Raw genomic sequence first — 23,447 nt, 5'->3', positions numbered from 1 at the left:
AATCACGTAAACATGGCATTTAATACAAAACTTGTCTATATTCATCTGTTTTTGTATGTTTTCTTTTATCTTACCGCGGTTCAAGCCCGAGACCATAGGATACGTCTTGCACAGGGTCCAATGTCCCAAACCATCGATCACGGGGTCCAATGCCCCATACACATTGAGCGCGTGCGACCCGAGTGCGAAATGGAGTCTAGCCCTGAGTCACCATTTCACTTCGAGTAATGTCTAAGCGGAAGATGACTCGGATTGTGTGCGTGAATCGTAGCTTGACAATCACCTGGGAGCTCGACCATTCTCATGGCTATCTAGAGGGTCAATTGACCCTCTTGCCCTTCATCGGTCCGGTCGGACCCTACCCTCGACTCTCTGAGCCCGCGTTGCCTTAATTTACTTTTCGGTTATTCAAATTTCATGGTGAGCTAGAGAGGAATACTGACCGAACGCAAACTGATCGAGATTCAATTGTTGTAATTTGTAATTTTTATTATTTGAGAGAACAGTGTAAATGATTATTTTTGTACATTCATTCGTTGTAAGAATCCCGATCGGCAAGTGAACGGTTTGAGAGACGGAACCGATTGAATCGGCCTATTTCCCCTAGGGACAAGTAGGCCTATGCTTCGCAGTTTCGGTCCGCGCGGGAAACCAATCATCATGGTTAGGTGAACCGTAGCGAGGATAGCGGACTGAATCCTTGAGATGTGGGCCTATTCTTCTCTCGAGTTTTAGCCCGAATCTATCTGTTCTTCGAATTTATGGTGTCAAAATGGGCAAGGCGAGTATAACCTAATTCAAGCGGTAAATAAATAAAAATGGCAAACTCTAGACAGACTAGAGTACCGATAGGATGTGCAGGATCCTGCACGTAACAGAACCCCCCAAATTCGGAACCTTGGGTTCCGCAAGACCATGTGCCTTGGCAAACTAGGTGTATCCCTTACCCCTAGACCCGGGCAACTCACCGGCCCTCGACCCTTAGGTCATAAACAAGTAGTGGTAACTCCTTCTCACGTGTGTCTATCATGCGTCCTCATGGGAAGGTGAACATTCCCAAGCCGTACGATAGCGCATGCATGCGGGCCCCGACGAGATTAAATTTGGGTTCACACATTCACCATGATGAGACTGGACCAAATTAAATTTCGAGGATGAAAATAGAGAAAGTGCGTGAAAGCTCGAGGATGAACTCGAAGGTTATTCCTTTCCTTTTCTTTGATACAAAGAGAATATAATATCTATTTTTTCTTTCTCGGAGGGTCGTAGTAATGGTAAGCTGGACTGTAATATATGCTTAGACTAGTCTCTTTCTGGCGTCAATAGTTTGAATATAGTATCTATTGTCACGCTAGTTAATACATTTGCACAACTACTTAACACAAACTTAGAAGGAATCCAAGCTTGAGATATCAAAGAGTAAGAACAAACTCTGTTAACATTTGAAGACCGAAGATCTCGTTCACTGAGCCGAAAGATCATTAAGCAAATTATGATCAATTATGCGTATCAAGGTCATTTTTGGCAAAAACTCACTCTCTTAAATGGTGGGACTGGTTATGCTATCTTTATGCATTTACCGTGAATCTTATATATATTCTGTGCATTGTGAACAAAGTGCTGTTTGGACCCTTCAAAATATCTTCAGACAAGAAAAGATACAGAAGGATGTACCGACTTATTCGATCAACTTCAAGTGATAATTTTTAAACCAGTTGCCTCTGCATCATATCTTGGAGATATTACAATATTCTTGATAACATAAAGTAGAAATCGCTCAACGGCACGAACAAAAGTAAAATCACGATACTAGACGGTCATTTTCTTAGTTACAATGGAGGTCCATTGACCTAATATAAAATGACATAAGAATCGTAATAGCAAATAAATGAGCATGTACAGTCCTACAATGAATATATATCGAATCAGTAACTTTTTTTTATTTTTGTGAATTCAGAAACCTTTTAGTTACCAGTTGAATGCGTCCGCACCGAGTGCTCATTGATTTGACGGTCATTTTCAATGCTAGCTGTAAATCTATAACCGCGTGCTTCACCTTATACAATTCAAGACCCTATTGTCTATACATGTATGCTTTCCCTAGATAGCCATTAATTAATACCAATGATTTGCTTAAGAGCTTATATAAATAATTTATATATATATATATATATATATATTTGCATTAGGTGCCAAACCAGAATATCTTTGTGGTCCAATATATATATGCAATTATAGTGCAGCTCCCACATCTAGCTAGCAATCTAGTTTTCCTTCTTCATCATACTGCCTTTCATTTCGTTCCAAGAGACAGGAATCAACAATATGGGTGTTCTCGATCGTATCTCGGAGTATTTCGATGTTTCCACCCCGAAGAAGAAGAAGCGCAAACCGATGCAGGTTCTTACCATGATACCGAGACTTTGTGCACATCTAAAAAGTTCAAGAAACATGAAGATCTCAACTCTTTTGTGTGCGTGTGATTTTGCAGACGGTCAAGATAAAGGTTAAAATGGATTGCGATGGCTGCGAAAGGAAAGTTAGGAATGCTGTTTCCTCCATGAAAGGTTTCTCGCTGCCTTCGCCCCTCCCTCTGAAATACATATTCGTTTAGTACATCATCATTATTGTTATTACTATAGTTTGGTCGTTATGATTATTAGACTCCGATTTTCATAATTGATGTAACAGGGGCAAAATCAGTAGAAGTAAACAGAAAGCAGAGCCTAGTGGTCGTGAGCGGCTATGTAGAACCGAGGAAAGTGCTGGAGGAAGTGAAGAGCACGGGAAAGAAGGCAGAGTTCTGGCCGTACGTGCCCATTGACTTGGTCGCTTACCCGTACGTGCCCCAAGCCTACGACAAGAAGGCGCCATCTGGTTACGTGAAGAACGCGCCCCAAGCTCAGGCTGACCCGGATGCGCCTGGTGAGGTCTTGGCAAACTACTTCAGTGAGGAGAACCCCAACGCATGCTCCATCATGTGATTTGTGTCTTGTTTAAACGTATGATGAGGGAGAACCCTAATCCTAATGAGGAAGATGGCACTGGAAAGCCGCTGATGGGAATCGAAATCGGGGTTATTATGAGTTGAAGACAGGGTAGGGTGTCACCGGATACAATTTTTTTTCTCAGATTAAGTAAATTTCGGTCTTTTTGTTTTTTCTCATCATGTGAAAAATTTTGCTTTCGTGTTGGCCTAGTTAGTCTCATATGATGGTGAATCTCGTTTGTGGTCAGGGAAGGCAAACAGAAGTATTGCGTGTGTGCGCTTCTAAATGAATTATAGAGGTAATTATATATTTCTATAATATTTATCTCATCCGTAAGTTTACACCTATGTTTAGCTCTCAAATTATAGAGACAATAATATAATATTTTTGATGGGAATAGTCGGGCCCAATTGATGGTATATTATATTATATTATATTATAATATACCAGAAAAAAAAATTTGTGGGGAGATTAGTGTATGAAATGAGATTAATTGAAGGCAAAGCCGATGATATCATTGTTTTGATTATTAATTTGGACTGAATATATAATCTTACATTTGATAAGTGCTGCTCAAGTCAATATCCTTTTGATAACATAACTTTCCCGTCTTGCCGGAGATTAACCTTCGTCTAATATCCCATGGATATTTTTGTGAGCGAAACTGTGCGGTAATTTTGAAACATTGTTTACATGATGATATCTTTTTTTTTTATTTCTAATAAAAGTTAATATAACCAGGCAATAATGGTGCCATTTCATAATTTCTTATAGTTGATAATGACAGTCAAATCTTAGTATGTCACGATATCTTTGTCTTGTTAATCATGTATTTGTCATAATAATTTATTTATGTCTATTATGCTGAAACAGTCAAATTAAGCAACTGAGGCTTTTTTAAATCATTCGGGCTTGTTTGGTTTGTGGATATAATTTTAAAATCACAATTTTATCCTAATTTTATCAACAATAAAATAAAATAACTCATACAAAGTCAAAGAGTGAGTCCCATTTATACCACTTTTTTCCACAACAAAACAAAATAATTCATATAAAGTCAAACGGTGAGCCCCATTTATACCACTCTTTTTCAAAATCAAAATCTGATTTTAAAATCCTACTATGAAACCAAACGCATGATCAATTATTTACTCTATTGATTTCTATTTGATCTTCGTCATAAGATAAGGAAAAAAAAAAGAAAAAAAAAAAAAGAACAAGTATCTCTTTTTAGACTCGACCAAGTCCTCAATCACTAATATGCAGAATAGGTTTGCCTTGCTGGTACTTAATCTCTTTTGAACGGAGTGGGAATGCAGGGGCAGCTCGAGAGGGGATCGATCCTCCGCCAGTGACCTCTCCTACCGTGCAAAGTTGCAGGAGGCCCCTGAAGCCTCTGGTCTTGGTTCTTATCTTTTAATTTTCTTTTTTAGTATTATCCTTTATTCTGAAATTACTCAAAACGACGACGTATTAATTTTTATATTTTTTGACAGCATTGATTCACATAAGTGGCCACGTCAGCTTTCCGTCATGCCTATATTTGCAGTCGGACTATTTGGATAAATGGAAGTGAAATTCAAGAACGATTTGGATAATAAAATCTATTAAGGACTAAATTGTTGGATAGGAATCTTTTTGAGGGACCAAAATGACAGTAAATTCTACTTTAATTCCTTAAAACTTAAAGTAGGAGAATAAATTGGTTAATAAACTTATACGAGGTGAAATATTAGCAAAAAAAATTGAAACGGTCATAATATCAAAATTTTTGTTTGATAATAGTAAGTATAATATAAGATATTCAATCTAATAATCAATTCTAGACTTAACCTATGGACCTCCCTTGTAAGAAAAAAATACCCGAAAAAAAAACTAGTAAGTAGATGATTTTGTAAACTAAGTCAATTGAGATCTAGTGGGGTATTTATCGAGGATATAATTCTGCCAATCGACATGAACATAATAGGGTGTTAATTTCTGATAAATTGCGCTATGATAGAACAAAATTGCTTAATAAAAAACTAAGTATCACCAAATATTGCAACGGTGCTTCAGATACACTATCAAAGTCTCTTTCGATAACTCCAAGGGGTTTGACCTAGTGGTAAAAGACGAGCTCATATATTCATCTCATCCCGGGCTTGAAATCCCTTAGAGTCACCGGAGCATCTTTAGCGTGATTGCTCGTTTTGTGCGCCGCTGGAGGTTTACGAAACTCCGATGATTAATTGGGCAAAGCCTGGACACCCTAGATTACCCAAAAAAAAAAGTCTCTTTAGATAAATATTGAGATCTCAATATAGTGGAAAATGTGATAAATTTTTTTCAATAATAAACACTGACATATATATATATATATATATATATAAATGTAGACGTAATTGAAACATTAATTTAGTAAAGGAGATCATGTAGTGACTTATGCTCTAACTTACGAAACCAAAAGATCTTAAGTTTGATTTTCATCAGTCGGACAGATTATAATTTTAATTTTTTTATACCATACTTATGAATCTCCTTTATAATTAAAAAAAATGAATATTAGTTAGAATTTATCAGATGTAAGTGCACATCACAGGTGGCCGGGGATTTTGTGCTACATCATGTTTTGAGAGAGAGAGAGAGTGTGTCCGACATCCTTCATGCCCCAAAGAACGAGAAAATATTGCGTATAATGCGTATATCTTATCGTACTATGTCACAAGACACATAAAAGAATCTATTGTCATCAATATATTTATTTTTTGTGATATTATTTAAACGTAAGAGAAATTAAAAAAATTTATTGACTTGTGACATTACCATGTGACATACTATTACGTATGATATTTCTGTAAAGATCACATATAATTTAACTTATCCTGACAACGAATGTCATTGCTTTTCACAACCCAATCTGTATAACATTCGAAAATGGACAGTCTGTTCGACTTAAACTTCAATATATATATATATATATATATATATATATATATATTTGTTCGCTCTTACATTACTATAAAAGGATATTAATTTTGTCGTTAGAATTAATTTTTCCCCCCTTTTTTAAATATAATTCTATCATTAGAGTCCCTCGTCGACCGACACAATTTTACAAAGATAGCCAACTTCTTCATTCCCCTAAGGTTCGAAAATCCTTATTAGAAAATAATACAGGCCCATCTCAAACTAGTGCATAGGGATCGGTGACTCATTTATTAGGGAATAAAATATCACTGCAAAGATTCAAGGTTAGCTTCGAGTAGTTTTCACTGTTATCTTGTTCGTATGAGTTCATATAATTAATGCCAAGGCAATCAACAAGCACCACCTCAGAATAAGAGATGGTGACTCGACGATGTTGGTGAATATATAACAATTATGTTAGCCCGACCCGGGGGAGGATTCATAATGTTTCTCGCGGGGCATGATTCATTGTACTAGGAATTGGATTGATACCCAAAAGTGTCTAATTGGTGGCCGCAACAAATTTTTCCAAGAAATGAAAGCGTGTTTAATTAACAATCGATTATTAGTACTTACTATACATCTTATTTGGGTATTATGCTTATATTTGTCTAAAATTCAATCATGGTTCATTCTCGGAGCAGCTTTATCTTGATTTTGGCAGATAAATTCATGTTTCTCCTTAGCCTCCAGAAGTTGATTGTGGAGAATAGTCTCACGTGTGCATTATATAGAGCGGGAAAGGTAGATGATATATAAAATCATTTTGAAAACATTTATGTACAATATATCTACAGAGGTTACTTAGATTTTGAGAAAATTATGTTAAATATTGAGTGAGGAGTTACTTAGCACTAGGAACACCTCAGCCTACCAAGGAAAAAAAGGAACATCAATGCATGACGACACTCCACTGATGAGAACCGAATCTATATCAAGACATCTGTAACTTTTTGATTGTAGGTGTAAGTGCTGTTTCGCTACAGTAAACACAATTTAATCCAAATAAAGTGTTTTCTTTTGAGTAATTAGGCAATTTTTCTTTTTTTGGTGACAAGATAACCTATGAGCATAGTAAACGAATTTCCAAAAGAAATAAAAGGGCACAAGATTTCCTACTGGTGAGAATGAAATTCAAAATCTCTTGATTTCAAGTGATATTATGAACGATTGCAACTAATAAAAATAATCAATAAGATTTCCTTAATTAAGTAAAACCATGGCCCGTCATCCGCTTAATGGGCTATCCCTCATTTAGAGAAATTTTTTCGATAATATCACATTATAATATGGTTGAAGAAGTATCAACAAAATTATAACAAATGGATGAATGAGCATATATATATATATATATATATATATCATCATCATCATAAAGAAATAATAGGCTGCATCGTATCCCATGATATTCTTGCTGATATTCTTGCAGGGTACGTGTCATATGATAAGATAGGATATAACATAGTAATTCACAACCCCGTCATCAATCTGCATCCGTGCGAGATAGAAACAACAGATACCACTAAGTACAATCCATTAATTACTTGTTATAGTCATCATGGTATGAGACTTGATCATATGGTATGAGCTAATTAAACGATTGCGACATACAATATGCAATAATATTCAAAGACTACTATGCTTTTGTTCCCCGGTGTCTCTTCTATTTCTCATTGTCGATCGATATTTATTGCGAACAATGGCAGGTCCTTTAGATATTATAACTATAAAAACTAATTGGGAGAATTGCTGCCATGTCGGAGATGCCACTTATATGTACACACACTTTACGTTTGTATACCAACATTAACATTAGATTTGAATTGCTCAATGTTTTACGCTGTATTTGGTTTCATAATAGGATTTTAAAATTAAATTTTGATTTTAAAAAAGAGTAATATAAATAGGATCTACCATTTGACTTTGTATGAGTTATGTTGTTTTGTTGTGAAAAAAAAAGTATAAATGGAGCTCACTCTTTGACTTTGTATGAGTTATTTTGTTTTGTTGTGGGTTGAATTAGGTTAAAGTTGTGATTTTAAAATTATACTTACAAATCAAACAAGGCATTAATTTCCATGAAGAAAGAACATATTCATTTTATATATAATATGGTCAATCATTGAGAGAATTATTGCGGCCAGAATCTAAGCCCGCGTTTTGTGCTTCGAATTGACTTATTTGCATCCGTGAAAGAGACAAATGAATACGTAATATACGGTATCCATTATGGTTAGCTAGCTAAGCAAATTATGGTACATCACATGGAAAAGAAACCTAGTAATTTAATGCGTTTTATGTGTAGTCGACCGGTTATTCATGCCATTGCCAACATCGCTCCGTTTCGACCATTAATTTACACTCCATCATATCCTTGGAGATCCTTCACCTATTTCATTAACCTTGATGAATCATGAATCCAGAAAAAACATATATAAGAAAAGGTTCAATTTATTTGTAAGGGATTATTATGCTAGATATCTTATAATATCACCCGTTTCTCAAATTTATCTCATGATTTAAAAATTACCAGAAAGACCCATGATGTACATTCAATTTCAAATCTATCATGGCGTTAATTTCTTCGTCAATATTTAACGATGTTGGTGACATGGAATGTAAGTGGGCCCATTCTTGCCGCTTTGGTCCTTTATTCGGGATAGATTTAAGAAAAACAATTAAAATTATGTGATAGATTTGAGAAAAAATTAAAATTATGAGATAGGTTTGGAGCTTACTTAAGTTTCATTTACGGATAAATTGACGGCATGTTAGATTTGGAACAAGATGTAAACTATAAACCTTTTTGGGTAATTTTTAAAGCTTGAGCTAGATTTGAAAAAACGGTAAAATCATGGAATACATAGCGTAATAACCCATATTGGTAAGCAGAAAATGAAGGGCAAATTTATCACGACCTCGGTTGGACTGGAGTAAAGCTAGCTGAGGCGGGTCGGCCTATATAGTCGCGAACGTCTTATACTACATACTTGGATGATGAATACCAAACTTATGCTTTGATTGGTAGTAAAGTCTAACTTAATTTGACTTAACTTAATTTTTTTTTCAATTCAATAACACAATCATTACTTTTTTTATCTTTTTCTTTGAATTCTCTTTCATAATTTTTTCTTATATATTATTTAAATTAATTTTTAACACTAAATTCTTTCAACTATTAACACTTTTTCCTCAATTTCAATACTTTTTTCTCAATTCAACAACACAATCGTTACTTTTTATCTTTTTTTTAAATTCTTTCACGTATTTTTTCAATTACTTTTATCTTTATCTTTTTAAATCAAACTAAATCAAATTTAACTTTGTTACCATAAACAATGTTAATTTGCTCATCCTCCAAGAGAATCAAATGACGGAGTACATCTATGTTAGTTGTTGGCGGCCATGCATATTGCACAAGTTGTCGTCCCCTCATATCCATCCATGGAAACGTCCTTAATTATAATGACATTAGCTGGAATACATTGGTTTGCAAAAGCTTGGCACATACAAAGATGGGCTCCAGACTGTTCAATTTCAATCCGTGTTGATTGATTGGCATTTTGAAATTCCAACAATGAACCCAACTGTATCTTGTATGTGAGCTTCCCTTCTCCTTTTAAGAAATCTTGAATAATCTTACCGCAAAATAATATGGCAAAAAAACCAGGTGGACAAGAAGCGGGTATGAAAGAGCATGCATGGTTGGGAAAATTGATTGATATCGTAAAAACGATGACAAATCAATCTTACTTAGATTAATGAATTAACATTATGAGTGTACTAATAACTCAAGGTTAGAACATGAACACCATTAGATTGTTGGCTTTTTTTTCTCGATCTTCACTGCTTGGTACTTGAAGTCCAATAAGACTCTGTCTAGTCCCAGGTTTGAGCCAAGTTGGCCCATTTTGAGGGATAAAACTATCTCAATAATGAATTTTCTCTATTTACAAGACTTGAATCTACCATCTTACTTAAAGATATAACAAACACCAAATCACTAGAAGCGTTGGTAGTTGGCTCCTTTACTTGGAACAAAAAATATTTCCTAAAATTAGTTCAAGCGTTGGTAGTTCAAGCGATTCAATTCTTGTTCCCCATAAATAAGGATCTCGGGTTCGAGTCTTGTGATAGAAAAAAATCTTAATTGAAAGAGCTTTATCATTTAGTGGTTCGACTGAGCTCCAGCTAGATTAGTCAAGACTCGTTGGCCTTTCTAGATACTAGAGTGCACGGCAAAAGAAAAAACAATTTGGAAAGATGTTACTTAATTATTCATCTAATACTAAATATGAGAATATGACTCAATGGAAAATATACCTATAATGAATGATTTGAAACTCATTGGAAGCACCTCGTGTCTCTAAGTCAAGTCAATATTTGAGTGGAACTAATTTCAGTCAATAAGTTGAAAATATCAGTATTCTAAAAAAGAATAAAAAAGAAAAAGAAGTCATCCATGTTATAATTCATCCATCGTAGCAATATGCATTCTTAATTTTATATTGTTCACGATAAATAATATCACAACTGGGGAATAGGTCCGTACAAGAAACCACTAATTAAAATTTTCATTTCCGGAATCTAAAACCAAATTATGAAGCTGAAAATCACAAAAATATTGTGTTTAGATTCACTAATACTTGGAATGGAAGTAAAGAAGCAAAAATGTATATAAAAACTAAACTGAAAAACATGCCCATTGTTTAATTACTTATCTCCAGGTTCCAGTCCTTTTCTTAAACACAGCTGTGTTCATACAGCATGATATTTTAGAGAATAATGTCATATTATATGACTAAATTAGAAATCCATATCCTTATCAGAGTTTACTGTCACACTCACACGACAACTTGGTCGCATTGCATTTCACCATTACAAAATTCAAAATCATCAATACGTTACGTATAGCTACATGAATAATATTGATCAGGAGACGGGACTATTTCGTGAGTAGTGCGACATTATGCGTACCGTGTAAATTTCAATTATAAAAACTCTGTTGCCTTGCTCTGAATATGAAAATACAAAATTAGTATTTTACCATTTAAAAATTATATACTTATTTTATTAAGAACTCGTAATGGATGAATGAGAAATAAATTTAGAATCTTTTGGTTTCAAATTAAGAATAAATGTTACGATACTGAAATGCCACTCTCTAAAAGTAAGAAATCACTTGTTATTCGAAACTCCAATGGACCCCAACTAATAAAAAATGGAGCTTTGGTCAGTCCACTGACGAGTAAGCTCTTTTAATTTGGATTTTCTCCAATCATAAAACTCAAATTTGAGACTTTTTTAAGGAGAATACGCACCGAATCACTTAAAGAAAGTTACGTTGGTAGAAATAACGATTTTGTCCATTGCAAACTGTGGTAACGCGGTCCCAAGAATTCAATTACGCGTTCTGGCCATCTGCTTCACGAAAACTGAAGAGGTGTGCGCGATACTAACGGAGGGACCAACGAATATTTAAATAATTTAATAGATTTGCGTATTATATATATAAGGGACCAAATTTATCACCCGGACATGCACCTTAATCATCAACAGAACAGCCCAGAAATATTTCCCGTTCTCTCCCGCCAGCTTCTTCTCTATATCGGCTGTTGGTGGTCAAATTTTCTTTCAATAGAAGAATAGTGAAACGTCAATCTAATCGCTATATTGATATGGGGTTTCTTGATCATCTCTCTGACTTCTGTTCCGTTTCCACAACGAGGAAGAAACGAAAGGCGATGCTGGTTCGTCTCGTCGATATATATATAGTCATTAGACGATTGGACTTCAGCACTGCGACTTTCCATCCGATCTAGATTAAGCCTTTCATATCCTTTCTTTTGTCTGAAATGGTTGTGTATGTATATGATGTGTACATGCTATGTAGCCATGCACAATAAATAAGTATGAACAATAGCCATGCACAATATACAAATAAGTGTGTTTCTAATTTTATTTTTCGTGCAGACGGTTGATATAAAGGTGAAGATGGACTGTGATGGCTGCGAAAGGAGAGTTCGAAATGCAGTTTCCTCCATTAAAGGTCCTAACTCTCAACTTCTTTGCTCTAACATTTCGCGTGAAACTAAACATTGAAGTGCATTTTTTCAGAGTACCCTTTTTATCTCCAAAGTACCGCTCTGATTCATGGTTGAAAATATTTACGTGATCGATATAATTTTTGAGACTTGATGAGTTTTCAACTAGAACATGCGCAAGTTAATTATAAGAGTAGACATACCACTATTCAAGTTTCTTTCAGATCCTCAGGGGTTACGAATACATATACGAGTTCAATCCAAAGGGCTGAACTGATCCTTCAGTCTGGGGCTCTACGTATATTACTCACATATGAAATCAAGACCATAAACTTTCAAAATCAATTCATTAAAAGATGTTCTCTAACCAATGGAGGTCGATATATCTTATGATCATCGTTAGATGTCGATATATCTCAGCCAACAATGGTGGTCGCATTTTTAACCAGAAAAGAAAAGAATCCTATGGAAGTCAAAATTATGGGAAATGCTTGGCCAACAGATTAAAGATTTAGGGGGAAAAAAGGAAAAACTAAGGCGAATCCTTAATTGGGAGAGTTTTATCCTTTACTATGCCGACTTGACTTGACTTGAAATATTAGTCAGGGGCTGTTGGATTTTCAAAAACCAACATACACACCGAAAATTAAGGGAAATGCTTTCTCAGTTGTCTCTTAATGGGGCATCTGGCTCGAGTATTATAGCGAATAGAGAATGTTTAAGCTATATGAAAATTGCAATTACAGGATCATTTTCTCTAGTTTATAGGGTCAAATATGAAATAATCGTGTCTGAAGGTGACTACACTTAAATACTTTGACAAAAAAAAACTGAAATACTAAGAAAATAGCGAGTTTTCTCGTAGTGGTTGTCAAGGATTTCCCAACAACGGTAATAACAATTTGAACCAGCAAAAAAATTGTCATTTTCTATCAATATTTAATTTGTTCATTATCATAAATTTGTGGTGTAGCATTTTACTTCACACTCCTCATAGGACTTAATTAAAAGTTGATCTCCATATATGCTTCAAAAGACTACCATATTCTCATAAAAATGCATTGACAACTACTTTCTTCTCAAATGTGCCACTTTGAATATATATTGTTCACTTTGATAGTGTCAACTGATTTGAAATGGTTTCCACTTTATCCTGCAGGCGCTAAATCTGTAGAAGTAAATAGAAAGCAAAGTAAAGTGACAGTGAGCGGTTACGTGGATCCAAACAAAGTGTTGAAGCGAGTAAGGAGAACCGGGAAGAGGGCTGAGTTCTGGCCCTATGTGCCGTACAACTTGGTGGCTTATCCTTACGTAGTTCAGGCCTATGACAAGAGAGCTCCGTCGGGTTACGTGAGGGATGTGCCTCAAGCTCTTCCTAGCCCTAATGCTCTGGACGAGAAGTTCGTGACTCTCTTCAGCGACGAGAACCCTAATGCATGTTCCATTATGTAGTGGCTGGATCAACTATTTGTTCTCTTCTATTAAAATCTAGGATTATTTAAGGTAGTTTATCGAGAGCATCACATTTTATATGGAGAATTTTGGTAGATTCCTCAGTTACTAGAGTTGATAGGTTTTGTTTCAATACCCAGCAAAAAAAGGATAGATTTTGTTTTAGTATATTTTTATTCTAAATTCAACTTTTATCAGTAAGACTTTTCTTGTCCATTTATATCCTTTGACATATTTTTTATTGCACGACTATCTTATCACTGAATTTAATTTTCATCAGCACTCCTCCAAATTCTCGAGCTAATCCTGAAGCACCTATCCATGGATCTACAGTCAAAGGATAATTACTTTGTCTCATTCGATTATATCTATGACAAATGAATTTTATAAACCATAATTGAGAAAAAAAATGAACATATTAATCAATAACGTTTTGGAATATTGAATCTTATAAATGGAGAAAATCTTTGATTGAGAAAATTTTCTCTTAGTGGGTCGACTCGGTTTAAGCAGGATTAATCGGGGCCATTGGGCTATTGGATACAAGTGTACGCAAAAAAAAAAAAGAAAAAAATTGAAAACATCCTATTGCCAAGCATGACAAATAAAGATAGAAAACAACGAATCAATTCTTGAAGCCTAAACACGTCATAACCGAAAAAAACTCCCGTCTTTTTTTCTTTCTGGATATGTATGCCGTTGCAAAATCCATTTGACAAGCATCATTACAACATTCTTACTAGTATATACACTTAAATTTGGCCCAGATGCTACAACTGATGGTTGAAGAAGCCACGGGAATGGTCAAAACCCGCAGTTTCCATCCTTGATCTGTATCGATTTTTCAGAGCAAAAAACTGGGCACAGCCGCTATGGTAACGAGGATTTGTCTCTACCAATAAGCTAAGGACAACTCATATTATGCTCAATAAATTTAAGGGAATTTCGCTTACCGGAAGAAAAAGCTTATCCGGAAAAAGGAAAAAAGAAAAAAAAAACATGGGAATTCAATAGTCGAGATTTCAAAGCTCATTCAATAGTGCCCGACTTTGGGCTTCGCAATGGTTTTGGGCCTGCATGGGTGAAATGAAGTCTACTAACTAATCCATTACCATTTGGCCAGGCCTAGTGATAAATGTTCTTTCCCACTTTATCGTGAATTAACCGATTAATAGTTATAATCGAATCAAGGGATCTACAGTTGAATAAGACCAGACCACAAGAGAATGTGTAAACGTGCACCCAACTCCTAAGCCAAGAGCTTGGAGCAGGCCAAATCAGAATTTATTGGGCAATCAGATTAGATTGCTAGCTTTTGGTGATATCTTCCACAGTCATCAAGCTTGTTTCAGATCCAGGAAAGACGATTCAATAATCTATGAGTTTCTCAATTTTTTCATCTTTGTTGATAAACTTTTATTCATTAAGAGAGCAATACAAGAAGAAGAGTCTACGTGAAAGAAGATAATGCTTAAATACTTCTCACATATTGATTTTTTAAATTTCTTTTAGAATCACTTATCAAAAAGATTTTTTTATAATTTTAATACAAAATTATAGAATAATTTGGAAGATTGTATCAAATATATTGCTTAGACTTTACACCTTATTTTATAATATGGATACTTTTATATATTAATGAACTACGACATGTTATTATAATATTAAGCCAAATGTTTTTCATCATTGGTTAGCATATGAATAGTCACTCAATGTAATGTCTCTTTTGTCTAACATGGCATGATTTGGTGTTTTGCCTCAACTTTTAACATTTATATAGATAAATATAGATATAGATTCTTTATTGCAAATATAAAAATACTAAGCTCACTTTTATATTTCTTAATTCTTTTATAATTTTATTGTCATTCAATATATGTGGACATTCCCATGATCACTATTGCACGCTTTCAATATATGTGAGAATCTATATATAATTATAAAAGCCAAAATGATATGCCGGACAATACCACGTAGGGTGTAGATGGCTCATAGTTGAGTGACTCTTGAAGTTTCCATCAATCACGATGCGAAAAACGGAGTAGTATTATTTAGCCACATCATCATCATGGAATTCTAAAAATTCTTCAGTTATTGTACATGAAAAGTCATTTAATACAATCTTAAGAGTAAAATTTTAAAAAAAATAATTATTTGTTTTTACGCGTTCTTAGCATATTTACATTAACAAAACACAAATTTTCATACTACACGAACTACGGAAATGTACTTTTTTAAGCATAAAAATATTCAGTTAACTATTTTGTAGCACATAATCAACCTATTTGAGAACTAAAATTAAGAACTTTAATTGAAATAGGATACTAAAAAATAAACCATAGCTAAATATCAACTTTCTTATAGCCAACTCTGTTAATGTAATTATGGATAAATATTTATTATTCATGAACATTTTATATTATTTATAAACTTATGGCGTAAGTAGTCAATTATCTTTTCAATACTATGTACGGGGTCCTACATCTGCTAATACTAATTTTTCTTTTTGGCTGGCTAATACTAGTTCCTCTTCATTCTTGTGAAAAATTACCCAATTCAATTTAATGGTACGGATTGGGCCGCGGACAGTCCCACTCCTTGAATCCTTGAATCGACCAAGAACTCAACTTTTGAGATCTCAGCCATTTCGATGGTTGGAGGCATCGACCGGCGCTCATTACCTCTTTGGCCCTTCCCTTCGCGTCCTCTAATTTTTTTTCTTTTTTTCTTGTTTTCGGAAGTTTAACTGTTAATTTAAGAAAGAGCCAAGTCAGTTTTAACAGAGAAGGTGACACATCACTCGCTCTTTAAGAGCCTCTGTAGATGGCAAAAGTGGCTTCTTGACAAAAGCCATCATAAGTGAAAGGTTGAGGAGAAGAATGATTAAAAAAAAAAGATCAAAAATGAAAAAGACGTCAAGGATCAAGAATAAAAAATGGTAGTTTCCTATTATGTAATTCAATATATATTTATATCAAAAAATAGATGAGTCATATCTTTCTCTTGATGTACCACCGGAGTCTTGCCCTGAAATGATTGTATGTTATCCGACTTCCCCTTTGCAGATATGATCATATCTATCTCCTGATTCGTTACTGATGCAAATATGGATTTCATCATTGCCCAGCAAGACAACAATATATGACCTCCCTGCTGCAGTCATGGTGGCGCTTATCTCTAATGTTTTTCCCTCCATATTGTTGAGAATTTCAAAAATACAAGAGGAAAATTTTAAAATGAAAAGTTTTAAAAATATAAGAGTATCAACTTGAAATTTCGGGGTTAAACATGGATTCATCTACTTATGCCTACTGAAAATTTGACATATACTTAATATGGTGTCAAAATAGACTTAGGACTCCATAAATGGTTAGACCACGCCAATGATTACATCGTGGTCTTTGTTGAGAGCCGTATGATAGACCTTAGATAACCACGTAATTCAGTTTTTGAAAATTTGAGGTTGTCTAACATTGCAAATAAAATCCAATAAATTTTATAGTAGTTACTTTCTTCACCTATTAGTTTAAACTTTTCGATTTAATATGAGCTCGAGATTCCTTTATAGGCCTAGTGGAAACTTGACATATTTATCATCTCGCAATATAAATTATCAAGGAGCTTGTCGTGTTGCAGCACATAGAGTTAGTCTCCAGTTACATTTTGGATGCATGACTTCACCTAAACTAAATCACACGGCGTCGTCCCTTAAACTCAATTATTATTTTTTTTGTAGTAGGCTGACGAAGTTAGGACTATACTATTCAAACTCGAACTACACGAAAATAAAAAAGAACAAACGCCCTAACTATTCTTGACGCAGGCGATGGCCATTTTCTTTGTGGTAATGGCACTCAAGTGCTTTACAGTTAGGACGCCACTGAGATCATCCAATTTTGCTTCAAATTGGTATCATGAACTCAATTAATTGATTTTTTTTCTTCTCTCTCTTTTGATGGGTCAATTAATTAATGTATTAGTATATAGATTTCGAGCACCATCTACCAAGCATGAAGTAGATAAATATTGGAAGACACTGTAAAGGATTGAATTAAAATTAACAAGACATCACTAGAAACTCCGAAAGCGAATAAAAAGGGGAAAAAAAGAGGAAAGAATGATCATATGAGAAAGCAATTGACGCCTTCCATGACTATGAAGCAAAGGACTTTTTCGGATTTTCAAAAATCTCTTCAAAAAATGCGACATTTTTAAATAATTGCACATATTCCCACTGGACAATACTAGCTAAGGAAAGACTCCATAGAAACTTTTTCACCCTCTGGATGCTTAATTTATACAGATTGGAATTTGCGGACCTAAACTGAGAATCTAATATTTACAAAATTGGACAATAAAAGTTCATATAGTACGACAATTTTAGGCCATACCTGTCAGCTTCTTCACCAGTTAGTGTAGCTTTTCGACTTTTCCAGTAATCAATTAGGAAAAAAATAAAATAAAAAAGTGGCAGCCTCGGATTTCAGAGGTTACTGGCAATCTCGACTAGCTGGTACAGCGTTGCAAACTCAAGGGTCTTGGCTCATCAACCTGATCCCAATAAAATTTCGCAGAAACATCGTTCATTTACAAGCTCATATAATCTTTTGTTAGGGACCGAGTTTTGGGTTCGTTACTCTATGGGCCCTGAGGGCCTTTGAGGCTCAATAAGGGGCGAAGCTCCGTTAGGATCAGTGAAGCCCAGCGAGGGCCTAGCGAAATACGGGACTTGCTTGGATCAATATGGACCCCATATGTCTGTCCTGATTTGTCGAGATATGATATCTGGGCAACATATTGAGAATCCGATTGAATAAAGTAACGGATATCTTCATGATCATGTATAAATATCAAAGTACGCCCATTATTCTAGTAAGAACTCTGGTTGACTTGACCGTCGGAGAGGGAAATTGTGCCACCACTCCGATCTTCCCTTTTTGCAGGTTGTTCGAGAGTACGAGGATCGTACGGAAATTCAACCTGAATCACAGGTCCGTAACACTCTTCAAGGATGCTTAAATCATTGATCTGAAACTCAGAATACTGAGCTGCATCTAATTGGTGATTTTGAATTCATCTCACTCCCTTGCTATAAAGACCAAATTAGGCTAAAAGTTTATTAGTACTATAATTTTAGGCCGTATCCATAAGCTTCTCCATCATGTAGTGTAGCTTTCGACTTTTCCACAAAACAATTTGAAAATAGGTGGAAGCATGTATGATCAGTGTGTCGATGTGGAGGACAGAGGGTTTCCAATTTGCACGCCGATCACAATTATTTTATACGTCCATGTGGAGGCCATGAGAGCACAATATAATATTCTGGCTGTTGAGAATTGCTGACATTAATTGTCTGGATTGTCAGTGCCACATAACTTTCGAAATTTTTACTAGAACCCATATAAACATTTAAGTCGCATTTGTTACGTGAAACGGAATGCTTCATTTTACTTTATTTTTCTTATGAGTGTCTCTTATGTAAGATGGAGATGACTTTTTCTCATTATTTTATTTCATTTTGATGGAATAAGTATTCCCTTTAAAAAGAAAGGAAATGGTCATTCCCTCATTTAATGATATATGTTGTGAACTATCGTATATATTATTTTAATTATATATATATATATATCTAAGAATATATATAACATAATGTCTTAATAAATAAGTCTAATATTATAATTATATTCTTTTATTTTGTAACGGTCATTAAAAAAATACATTTTTTTCACTCAATATCGTTATATTTCCCTATATAAAATCTATTCCTTTCTATTTGGTTACCTTCCCGCGTACCAAACGGGAAAAAATATATAAAATCTTCTTTTCCATTACAAAGGAGGTCACTGCATCTAACTAATAAATAATTAAGATGGAAAAGAAATAAATACGAAAAAATTCATTGACGAGGATCGAGGTTTACTGGCAAGGACATGCCAACTATTGTTTACACTCCAATTTCACTCTCATCCTGATTAATCCAAGTTCTCATCGATATGCTCGTTTGTATTTTGTAAACTAAATGTGAATTGATCAATATTTAGGGCCCGTTTGAAATGTAGATGTGATTTTAGAATCGCGATTTTGATTTTAACTCTACCCACTAAACAACAAAAACACACGTTTCCCAAGTCAAACTTATAATACCATCTCATTTGTCTTTTTCTACAATCAAAATCAAAATCATGATTTTAAAATCACACTAACAAATCAAACGCAGCCTTAAGGATTTCGAGGCGCTTACGTCGTCTGGTCATCATTTCGACGTGAAGTAGAAAGTTATGAGAAAATGAAACATGAGGTGTGAACAAGAAGACTCGAGAGTAAAAGCAATTGGGACCATGGCATGACTTCCGTGTCTTGATGTGTCGAATATGTTTCCTATTGTTCAATAATAGCCCAAAGAATCATTTTTCTCTAACAGGAACAAAAATGAAAAGACTTTTTGAAGGAATAAAAAGAGAGCCAAATGAATCAAAGATGGTGTAAAGTAATGGTGCATATACTCGTCTGGCAATCAAGATATTCTAAATTTGAGACATAATGCGATTATTTGTGCCCCTTATTAATTATTTAAAATTTTTATTTTATTGTATAAGACAATTGGGATCTAAAAAGAGTGCCAAAAGAAGTGATATATGGTCCAATTTTTACCAGATAGACATCTATTGATATATGATATCCATCCATTTTAATTTCTTCCTTCAATAATTCATTTACTTAATACATGTAAAATACAAACATCTCATCACAGGGCAGAATAAAAGGGAAAAAGTCCAAAAGCATTGGCTCGTCGAGTTCGTGTGGTTGAGATGTTGGGCAGACTTTTCTCTCAGAGATTATTTGAGGAAATTATCAACTATAGTAAAAAAAGTAGTAAATGTTATTTCGAAATTTCGCATTATTAGTTTGATATGCAATAAAATTAGAATGATACGGATTATGAAACTATTTTAACATAGTATATTGCCAAGCATAAACTGGTTTAGCGAGGAGATGATAATATATTTTCCTAAGATAAGGCATAATCCTACTTGTTCTCAAATTTATTTAATTTATTTCCATTTCACTATAATTGTTATATCAAGATGTAACATCTTCTCCTCCTTTCTCACAATCCGTCTAATTAATTGAACATATATAACAATTCCAATATCTATCTATTTTTACTATATGCGAAAACAAAAGTAGTTTGTCTAACTTTTTTTTTCCCAATTATATCCCTAAAAATAATAGAATTAATTAATAACAATTTGGATCAAGAACATAATAGTAATTTTAGTTTTTTTTAATTACCTACTTCTCAACTCCATTTTTTATTATTTATTTTCTCTCACTCTCTACTGTTCTCTCTCCTCTCTCTTTTGCGGTTCAATTCTTCATTCTCTCTTTTCTCTCTCCCATATAATAATTTCTTTCATTTTATTAATAATTTATTAATTAAAATTTTGGCTTCTAGAAATCTTTTTATTAATTTTCTTTGGAGTTTTCAACGAATAACAATAAAGAGTTGCGTTGCACTGGGTATGGAACTTATAGAAGTGAAAATCTATTTTTTTATGTATATATTATTAACCACAAAACAAGCTATATATATTATTACATCAATTTTCATTTTAATCAAGTAAGTCGATTAATGGTGGTAAAAAAAAAGTAAGCTTATTATGCGTCTAATCTTTTACAGTTACAAAGGTTTTACAAATTAAATGACACCTTTATTTTATTTTTTTATGAATTATAAACATTTCTATATATCTAGACAATACAACAAATAAAATTATATTTACAATTCTATATTATCTTTATATGTGTTCTTTTTACATAGACTCATTTAAATTTATGAAACTTTTCCGATATATTAACGTCATGACCAACATTTCATCACTCTTTTTATCGAATTTTTATTGACACTAGACTTAAATTTAAGACCTTTCTATTTATTAAAATTTATTACAATTTATGCTATATACTTTTATATAGGAGATTTAATGAGAAATAAATCTGTTGGTACATGTTCGATCTAAAATTTTAAGTTAATAGATGGTGGAATTCATTCTTCTTATGTGCCAATATTTTCTTCTTAATTTTTAAATGCGAGTTTTAGCTTATAACTCAATTGCATATACATATATATCTATATTCATATATCATATATGGTATTACTATTTTTATTTCATGAAGTGTGTCTTGAATGCGTTAAATGGGTTGACTCTTGATCTAAAGCCTATACATTTTGTTCTTAAAAGAAATATATGAATAAGATTTGAAATTTGGCAAACAATATTAAATAAAAGAGAACATATGTAGTTTAAAAAAAATGACAATGCTCGCATTTTATAAATTTATTAAAAAAATTAAAAAACAAAATTAATTTTCACTTTCGGGTCTTCTCGTATGGATTAAGGAAGAAAAACTATTACTTGTAATTCAAAAATGTATGTGTATAATTAGTATATATCTTTAAGAGAGATATAACATAAAGAAAGAAAGTTTGTGTCTGTTAATGGAAAATTGTAAAAGAAAACACATTATATGGGGTATATATATATATATATATATATATATATATAGCTCCTTAGGAAGGAAATATATAGATAAGGAGAATAATGTAAAATGCATTGCGCATAATCCTATAGTAGTGATAGAAGAAAAGGGAGAAAAGCTTGCGAATCATATGGGCGAAAAATGTGACATTATAATTTATATTTACTTGAAAATGCTAAAGGTTTGCTTTCCATACGTGATATTATTTCTATATATAGTAATTGTAAAAAGGGAAAGGGAAAAACTTGCATGTAAGACAAATGCAGACAAAAAGGGAATTTTTTGGGGAAAAACTTGCCTAAACATGATGGATCAATCAATTGCACCGCTACGTTGTCGAATGGGCTTAAAAACAATTTACAAAAGAAGAAAGTTTTAAAAAAAATAAGTGACACATGAGAGATGAAAAAGTTTTCCACTCACAACCTAAAATTCGAAAAAAGAAAATATTGCATATATTTTAGTTCGTATATCTACTACTTCTAATAAGAATTTTTTTCTGAATTTTAAATAAAATTCAGGGAAGAAATTTTTTTCTAGAAATAAGTGGTCCCACTATAACAACTGGATCAACTAGCCTAACAAGGTTGATCAGATTATCTGATATCTTATTCGGGTTGACCAGATTACCAACCTAAAAATAAAATAGAAATTAAAAATTATAACATTTTTTAAAAAAGGAAATAAATGTGGCAACTATAATGATGAAATTATTTGGCTTAATGGATCGACCGAATCACCTAGTAACTTATTTGGGCCAAACTAAAAAACACAAAAGAAAGGGTAAACTTTTTTTTTAAAAAATTAATCTAAAAAAAAAAGTGGCGAGTGGTGACCACGTCCCGTTGTAATCACATCTTGTTTAATTGGCTATTATTATTATTATTATTATTTTCCATAATCTTGACGCAATTTGGGTTCCTTAATTTTTTTTTAGTACGTAATATAGTATCTGAAAGCCCAGCGAATACCGACTAATCCAGTTCGAGGTGAGTCAACCTATTAAGGAAGTAAAGCTCTCCTAGGGCATGAATTTTCTCCACTCACGAGACTCGAACTTGATACTTTACTTAAAAGAACAAGTGGTGAATCGCATGAACTAACCAACCCATGTTGGTTAATTCATTTCGTTTTTTCTCTGTCTTCTTTTGATATTTGCAATAAAAATCTATTAGTCACGTGACCGCATAATGCGCAGACGTTTACATTTTATAATTTAAATTGATAGTTAAAATTGAGTTCATAAACATTGATAGGATAAAGCTTAGGAATAAATTCAGGATCTCATTTTCGGTGTATTGTCTGTTGTATAATGAATTTATCTTTGGTAATCACATAATGCACTAATTATACAGGGGATGTGAATGAACGTTTGATTATGGGCTGAGAGAAAGCTTATAAAGCCTCTCGTTGAACTAATAGAGAGAGCTCTTGCCGTAAGAGTCTAAAACTATTATATATAGTAGATAGT

General features: G+C 33.5%; 2 protein-coding genes across 2 annotated transcripts; both read left to right on the top strand.

Annotated features, from left to right (window-relative positions):
* Positions 1–2,200: 2,200 nt before the first annotated feature.
* On the top strand, positions 2,201–3,337 carry LOC116209952 (heavy metal-associated isoprenylated plant protein 22-like). The gene is made up of 3 exons (XM_031543712.1): positions 2,201–2,400; positions 2,492–2,567; positions 2,692–3,337. Exons 1-3 carry the CDS (start codon positions 2,326–2,328, stop codon positions 2,982–2,984), a joined length of 444 nt encoding a protein of 147 aa, XP_031399572.1. The 5' UTR covers positions 2,201–2,325; the 3' UTR covers positions 2,985–3,337.
* An 8,145-nt stretch (positions 3,338–11,482) lies between these two features.
* LOC116210477 (heavy metal-associated isoprenylated plant protein 20) lies at positions 11,483–13,700 on the top strand. The gene is made up of 3 exons (XM_031544354.1): positions 11,483–11,689; positions 11,913–11,988; positions 13,143–13,700. The coding sequence occupies exons 1-3, from the start codon at positions 11,618–11,620 to the stop codon at positions 13,433–13,435; spliced, it is 441 nt and encodes a 146-aa protein (XP_031400214.1). The 5' UTR covers positions 11,483–11,617; the 3' UTR covers positions 13,436–13,700.
* The last annotated feature ends 9,747 nt before the right edge of the window (positions 13,701–23,447 follow it).

Source organism: Punica granatum, chromosome 6 (assembly GCF_007655135.1).
Source record: "Punica granatum isolate Tunisia-2019 chromosome 6, ASM765513v2, whole genome shotgun sequence".
NCBI lineage: Eukaryota > Viridiplantae > Streptophyta > Magnoliopsida > Myrtales > Lythraceae > Punica > Punica granatum.
The sequence above is the reverse complement of the archived record's forward strand: the minus strand, read 5'-3'. Positions and strand labels throughout refer to the sequence as shown.